This window comes from Hevea brasiliensis, chromosome 11, assembly GCF_030052815.1.
Source record: "Hevea brasiliensis isolate MT/VB/25A 57/8 chromosome 11, ASM3005281v1, whole genome shotgun sequence".
Classification (NCBI taxonomy): Eukaryota; Viridiplantae; Streptophyta; class Magnoliopsida; order Malpighiales; family Euphorbiaceae; genus Hevea; species Hevea brasiliensis.
Window position 1 is genome coordinate 73,492,265 of NC_079503.1, and position 7,979 is coordinate 73,500,243.

The window sequence follows — 7,979 nt, forward strand, 5'->3', positions numbered from 1 at the left end:
TAAACCCTATCTTTTTGAGTTTTAATACTTTTGGAATGGCTAGTTTTAGGTTTATCTATTTGCTTAAAGTTAAAGAATATGGCTGTTGACAGGTGGAAGGAAAGACTTCAGTGCAGAAGTATAAAGCTTTGGGACCTTCCTTTTACGAGGGAAAGGAAGGAGAGGACCTGATGACCTTCTCATTTGAGGTAAAAAGATTATGTAACACTTTGGAATTTTCAGAAACAGTGGCTATCCAGATGGCAGGTTTCTCCATGAATGAAGAGTTGGCCATTTGGTTCTAAAACGAATGCAGCCCAAAATGAGAGAGATGATATTAGTCGAGTTCCACCAGCCATTTGTGCCCGAGGAAACCCCACAGAGTACCAAAAGTGAGAAGATGTACGAGTTTGAGAGGACTACATAACGTTAATTCTTGCCATGGGAGGTTCACCATATCACAAGGTCATAAATATGGCCCAAGCGATAGAGAAGAATTTGAGATTAAAATCAGAAGGATCTAGCCCAAAGAAGGCTAAGATTGAAACGTTGGAATTTTCCAGTTTCAACAAGTTTGAGCAATCCTCTAGACTGTTTTGACTTGAGAAAGGAAAGGGCAATAGGAAGTGAAATAGTTCTAGTCAGACCAGCAGTTTCCAGAGTGAAGGATCTACTAGACCAAGCTGGCCTACTTACCAGAAGTGTGGAAGACAGCACCTTGGATTGTGTGGATCCTGCTTCTAATGCGGGCAAATGAGAAATTTTATTAAGAATTGTCTTAAGGTGCCATAGGTGGCACAACCTACACATAACAATATACAAGGTGGAACACAGTTGGCTAGTCAGTGCTAAGAGAGGTGCAAGAGGACACGGTTCAACCTCAAACAACAATCAGGAAGAATGAGGCTAGGCTAGAGTGTTTATCTTGGCACACCAAGATGCGCGAGCTTCCAATGCAACAATGTTATGTACAACCCTAATTTATTGTTCAAAAACTTACATTTTGATTGATTCGGTGCTACGCTTTCTTTTATCTCACTTATGTTTGTCATGAAAATTCAAAATTGCCATTCTAAACCAAAACTAGCTTGATTCACAATTTTCCTTTTTTTTTTAAAAAAAAAATTATGTTGAATCTCTTTAATTTTTCATATTAGAACCGAGCTAAACAACGAGCTAGACTGAAACCATATCAAACCGTTTTAAATTGAAACCGTTTTGAACCAAAACTGTTTCAAACTGGAATCAATCCGAACCATAAAGCTAGCTGAACTGGCGATTCCGGCTCAGGACCGGAACCAACCAATGGCCAGGTCATATATATATATATATATATATATATATATATATATATATAATGCCACATGGGCAAATAAAGCATTTCTAAATAGTTTTCATTTTGATACATATTGATTAACATTTTAGATATATTCTATAGATAGATTATTTTCAATAAAAAAAATAAAATAATCGTATTATATTGGTATCAACTCAGTGTAATTGTAGAAGATAGAATAGGCCAGACTCGCTTTACAATCTTTGGCAAATCAGCAAAGGAATTGATTAAGATGCACGTGAGACGAATTCTACCAAGCACAATGATAAAACAAAAGAAGCAATGAACAATGCTTCCAAGTGATTATCACTACACTTAAGCTTAATCCAAGCACTAATAGAAATACTTACAAACAATGAAAAGCTTGACTGAAATATTGAATGCAAGAACACTTTGGCGTATATAAAATATCCACCACAACAGGCATGCAATATGCTGTTGAACTCTAGTAAAGTTCTCTTTATATATAGAAGATTATTTCAACATCATAAACAAGTCCTAAAAGCCACTTATTACTATAAATATTGATGCATGAAACATATGGACAGCAACTAATGTGGCATATGAGAGAACTATTTTATGCAAGCCTAAGCCTATAATAGAACAGCATTCTCAAAAGTACTCCATGATAGGCTAGTACCTTTCTATTCCTGTTTAAAACAAAGTTCCACAAGGAAGAGCTCCCCATCAAATGTCAACCCAAATGCCTCAGTAGGTTGAAGTACGCCATCCACCATCCCACCAAACATGTACAAATGACGCCCTGAATTATCAGCACAAGCTTGATGAAATGACCTGCTCTTTGGTTTATAACCTTTTGACTTCAACCTTTTCCACATATTTGCACGCAATGCAGTTGGCTGAACTTGAGTGTATACAATTGAACTAATATCTAACACCCAAAAGTCATCCTTCCTACGTCTGTATGAATCTTCACCTCCATATATTAGCACGCGACCTCCCAAAATTGGCGTAGCTGAATGACCAACTCGTGGGAGCGAGACTCCTTCAGGTATGTTTTGCAATTCAAAACACATCTGCACCCATTTTAGCTGACCATCAAATATCTGCAACAGCCAAACATCATTTAACACCTCATATCCCAATCCTCTTCCACCAAATAAAACCATTCTAGTTCCTCCAATGCACGTTAATGAGTGTCCTGAACGAGGAGGAGGTGATGGATGAGCAACAAGTTCGTGCCATGTTCCAAAACAAAGATTTTCTGAAAGTTCCAAAACCCAAGTGTCACCTAATCTAACGCCGTGCAACCCAATTCCTCCCTGGATAACCATCTTCCTTTGATCAAAACAACATGCAGCATGAGCCCCTCGTGGTGGTGGTGCATGGGATTGTACATTGAGTAGTCTCCATGAGAGTGAGATACAGAGGTTATCACTAAAGACTAGTTGCCCAATCCATGTATCATTTTGACGGATCCCACAATCATTAATCCCTCCAAAGAGGACAAGGTGATGGACAAAAACAACACATGTATGCCCAAATCTGCCACTTGGAACTCCTGAATCAACCTTCTGCCACTTGAAGGTCCTTCGAACACCATTCCCTAGATATGCCACCCATGTGTCATCAAGATGGCGTCCTGCAAAAGCATGAAAAGATATGTTTAAATTAATTAAAATAAAGACAATTGGACTCATCAAATTTGATCAAGAGACCATTTCAAAATTTATTTTGGTAGTTAAAAAGTTGAATGCAGCAAAACAGATAGTATCTTAGTTTTTTATAGCAACAAAGTGGTTCTAAATGAATGATTCTATGAAATATTTTTATGATTTCATTCTACAATGGAGGTTTGCATTTTGAAACTTATATTTATATATACGATTCAATAAAGGTTGTCTACATGTGGTTTAAAACTTATATTTTACAATGTCATTCAAATATTTTTGGTGCGATATGGAACTTACATTTAATTTAATACATTCTGGCTATTTCGTCCTCTTCTCTTTTGGAACACATGAATATAGAACTTATTGACCACAAAACCACAAAAGGATGGTCTATAAGCAAATAACAATAAATATATATATTATTTGTATGCTAATTATGTATCTAAATAAAGGAATTGCTCATGGTAAATTAAAGAAATAATAATAATTTAATCATAGAAATCAAATTATTCTTAGCACATCCATTGACTAGGACTATCAAATGTTAATCTAAATTAGTTGTCCTATATAATTTAAGGCTGTACATGGGTCTCAATTCAACCCGAACCGAACCGAGAATTGAACCAAACTGAATCGAAATTGAAGAAGCTACACTGTAGGGACAGAACAAACTTATTTTACTATTTTAGTTTAGTTTTGGTTCTTTATCGAAATCCAAAATGAACTGAAAAATCGAAACCGAAATCAATTTTATACATATGTAAGATTGTAACGTGTGTATATATAATTATAATTATGGACTATAATAAAGTGTAATACTATCTTTCATTCCTTCAGCTTTTCTTAACAAGTTTAGTCATAAATGTATTAAATTATAGACCTTAATTATAAGAGTATTATTGCATTACATAATATATCTTTTAGTACTGAATTATATAATCTTCAGTTATATATTTATCTTCTAGTTAAAGATTATATGATTAAAACTAGCTAAAAGATACATTATATAATATACTTATAATTAAGGGCATATATGAGTGTGTGCAATTGATTTCATCATAGCTTAATATGCAGGAAATTATATACAGATGGTTTATCACTAATCGTAGTGTTTCTCTCATGGTTTTATTTTGATATGAGGATTGTTACTTTAATGTTAATATTGCTGTCTTTAATTATCTTATTTGGTGTTATTTTGTTAAAAGGAAAAAAAAAATTATTTTGACGTTATTTTGTTGATATTTTATTTTGATGTTAGTGTTGTTATTTTGATTTTTAGTGCTGTTTGAAGATACAAATGCTATAATTTTGGAAGCATGAACCAAAACCGAAATTGGAACTGAAGTATAATTGATACCCAAACTGAAACTACTAAGAGCAGAACCGACCCGAAACTTCGGTTCCAGTTCCAAGAGAAAGAAATAACCAAATTGAAACATGCTAAAAAATACTCCATGCTAAAAAATACTATGTATATGTTAAAAAGAGATGCAAAAGGAAAGAACATCTATGGTTTTTCTTCATTATTCAGTATCACATAAATTTAAAAAAAAAAATCCTAAAAAAATATTGGTAATGTAATATAATGAAACGAAATTTTTAGTGTAATTTGCTTTTAATTTTTCTTATTAATATTTAACCGTGTCAATTATATTCTACTAAATGAGCACATAATTATTGTCAAAAGCTATAGATGAGGATTCTTAGCGTCGAGGGGGAGAGGTAGTCTTTTATGCATGTAAATCAATAAGAAGGAATGAATTTAGGGAGAGGCACAGTAAAAAGAGCAAGTAATCCTAAAGGGCTAATCTACATGTAAAACTTTTTAGTAGTAGGTGTGTAAAAGGGTGAGCGGGAGGGGAGTAAGTGATAGAGTCCCCTTCCCATACCAAGTGGTGAAAAGGGAAGAGATATGTGTTGAGAGCATGGAGTAATTGGTAAATGTTGCTGAGGGGATTCTTGCAGGTGATGTGATATATGTGGTGGAGTCCATTGAGAGAAAATATAGTCACAGAGAGAGAGAGAGAGAGAGATGAAAAATGTACTAAAAGAATCCATTATGCCTTATATAATATAAGATATTACTATGCTAACTTTGATAATTTAAAAACCATTTATCTATTGTCATGTCATGTGAATAAATCTTAGATGTATAGTTTTCATAAGCATTAAAAAGGTAAGATTAAGTCTTAGTCTGTCATCAATAAACACAGGTTGCATTCAAGCCCATTAATAAATTCAAGAGTCATGGATTATCTATTAACGGCCCCCATAAAAAGTCCACCTGATCAATTCTCCCTAATCATCTTGTAAATCAAGAATAAGTTTATAAACCTTGCTGGAAGTTCAGAGTTAATCCATGTTAATACAAATATATAATTATCCAATTTAATGAATAATAAATTTTATAATGTATTACAAAAGCATAAAAGAATCAACAGTGTGTTTGCGTGCAGGCATGATAGAGACAAACTTGAGAATGATTAAGAAATGATATTTGGATATCTCTTCATTGCCTTACTAGTAATAATTCATGAAGACCTGCATCTGTGTTTTCTCTGCAGGACCTATATACTTGATGACTACCTTATTAAGCAATAGGTTGCATTAAATTGATTCAACTGAAGCAGGTTGTGAGTTCTAATAACTGGGTAGACTCAGAATTGCTTGTGTACATATAAATAAACATAATTACTAATTATAATGAATAATAAATAAACTTTATAATGTATTCACAAAAGCAAAGAGGATCAACAGTTTATGTGATTGCAAGATAGAGATATACTTGAGATGATTAAGAATTGACCAAGAAACCTAAATCCATGTTTAGATGCATCATAAACTAATGACTAATGCCACTATTTCAACAGCAACTTTAAAGCACATTAGCCAGCAAATAAAGCTTAAAAATCACAGAACCAACAATCAACCAAAACAAAGCAAAGATAGACTGACCTCCTTCACAGCCGCCACCAAACAAAACCAAGCAATCAGACACAGAGTTGAGAGAGTGAGAAGCCCTGGGTTTAGGAAGCACCGATTCAGGATCTGCGTCAGACAACTTATGGCAAGTAACCGAGTCAAGCTGCGAGACCTGCTTGTACAACCTCATCCATGACAAGTTTTGATTATTGGCAGAAGACTTAAGGGCATCAACTGATGTGGGTCCCCAGTCTCTCTTGCAAATGGACTCCCAGAGAGCATCAGAGCTTGTGAAGGACCTGAATCTCTTGCAGGTCATAGAAAACGAGAGAATCGAATCTATGGGAAGTAGAAGTAAGATTGAGAAGAGATGGTCAGGAGCCAAGTTAATAATTGGAGATGATAAAGATGATGATCCACTGGTGCTGGCGGTCTCAGCCATGGAAGAAGTAGCCATGGCCGAGGTATGATTGTTGGAATAGAAAGGGTATGGTTAATGGATTGGATTGAATGGTAAAATGGGTTTGGTGTGTTGCGAAAATGGGATGATTTGGTAAAATTATTAGGTTTGAAAGAGATAGAATATAGATAGATGAGGATTGAGAAATGAGGAGGAACCATTTCTTTTGTCTGTTTTTTGACATTATGAGCCTGCTTCTTTCTGTACTCTTCTTTGCTCTTGTCGGATTGGGGACAAGGAAACCTCACATCTTTCTAATCACTATATATTTATATATTACAATTATTTATAATTTATCCTTTAATTTTATAATTATTTGTTGTTTCTTTACATCACTTTGCCTCTCTCTCTCTCATTTTTATCTCTCTTCTTTCTGTCTCTCTCTCTCATTAATGTTTCTTCCGCCTCCCCCCATTTTCTTCTTTGTCCACCCTCTCACATTTCTATCCATCTCTCTCCCTCACTACTTTTCTCTCTCTTTCTGTATCTATCTCTCTTTGATGGGATGGAGAGGGAACAAAAAAAGACACAGAAATGAGGGAAAGAGAGGAAAAAGATGGGAGAGAGACTGAGAAACAGATAAATGAGAGAGAGAGAGAGAGAGTGAGAGAGAGATCTGCAGAGAGAGAGAAGTAGATGAAGAAATTATAAATAATTACAAAATTAAGGATGAAACTGTAAATATTATAATATTCATAGAGTAAATAATAATTTATCTTAAATACCAATGTCTAAAATATACAAAATAACCTAAGTATGTTGTAAAAGTAAAATTAAGAAATTAAATATTCTATTTTTAAAAGTATAGGAGCAAAAAATTAATAATAATAATAATAAAGTACCCGTTTATTTTTCATTTTTTCATATCTAGTCAAGATTGCTTTCTCTCTTTTATTTCAAGAGACATTTTTCTCTCAACTGGTTGCTTGGCTTTAAATCCTGGTATCGCCAAGGAGATCTCGTCCTGGCTTTCCCTACCCTTTAGGGTAGAGAAAGCGATCATTATTTGTCTCTCCAAACAAGCTTGGGGTAGCTATCCCTTATCGCTGGATTTTTGGATTATGTTTTTGCAGGGGTGAATGGTGAGAGCTTTTCTTTGGAATCCTATTTCTGTTTGGCTTGTTTGTAGCGTGGGGTTGGCCATTGTGCTAGCTATTTGAAGGTTAAAGGGTGTCATTTGGTGATTGGTCTTTTGCGTCTACTTTGAGTATCAAAAGGACAATTATTACTTCAGCTATCTGGCATCTCTGGGATTTGCTTCTAAACCATGACAGTGAAGGTTGTCCCATTGGCCTACGCGAGCTGGAGAGCTCTGCGACAGCACCCTTTTGCTAGGTGGAATTGAGTAATGAGGTTTGTGGAGAAATATGGAGGTTTGTGCTGATGGGTGAAAGGTTATGTTGTGGTGGGCGACGTTTGGTTGCTCCTTATTGAACTAATGATGGGTTAGCTTCAATCTCGGCTTAGCTTTTCTAGCAATGGCAACTCATAGAGGTGGTCGGCGGTGTACTCTTCTAGTTATGCTATTCTCTATATACCAAGAGTTTCTAGGTTGGGGTTGGGTTGATTTGTGAGTTGGTTTGGTTTGATGGGCTTGTCTCTAGCCACACTGTGTGGACTTCTGTTTTCCTTTCGTATGTTGATAGAC

At 35.1% G+C, this 7,979-nt stretch overlaps 1 protein-coding gene across 1 annotated transcript; it reads right to left on the reverse strand.

Annotated features, from left to right (window-relative positions):
• Positions 1-1,658: 1,658 nt before the first annotated feature.
• Positions 1,659-6,927, reverse strand: LOC110665897 (F-box/kelch-repeat protein At1g51550). Its single transcript, XM_021826199.2, has 2 exons — positions 5,905-6,927; positions 1,659-2,918 (listed from the first exon to the last, which is right to left on the reverse strand). Exons 1-2 carry the CDS (start codon positions 6,326-6,328, stop codon positions 1,960-1,962), a joined length of 1,383 nt encoding a protein of 460 aa, XP_021681891.2. The 5' UTR covers positions 6,329-6,927; the 3' UTR covers positions 1,659-1,959.
• Between the last annotated feature and the right edge of the window lie 1,052 nt (positions 6,928-7,979).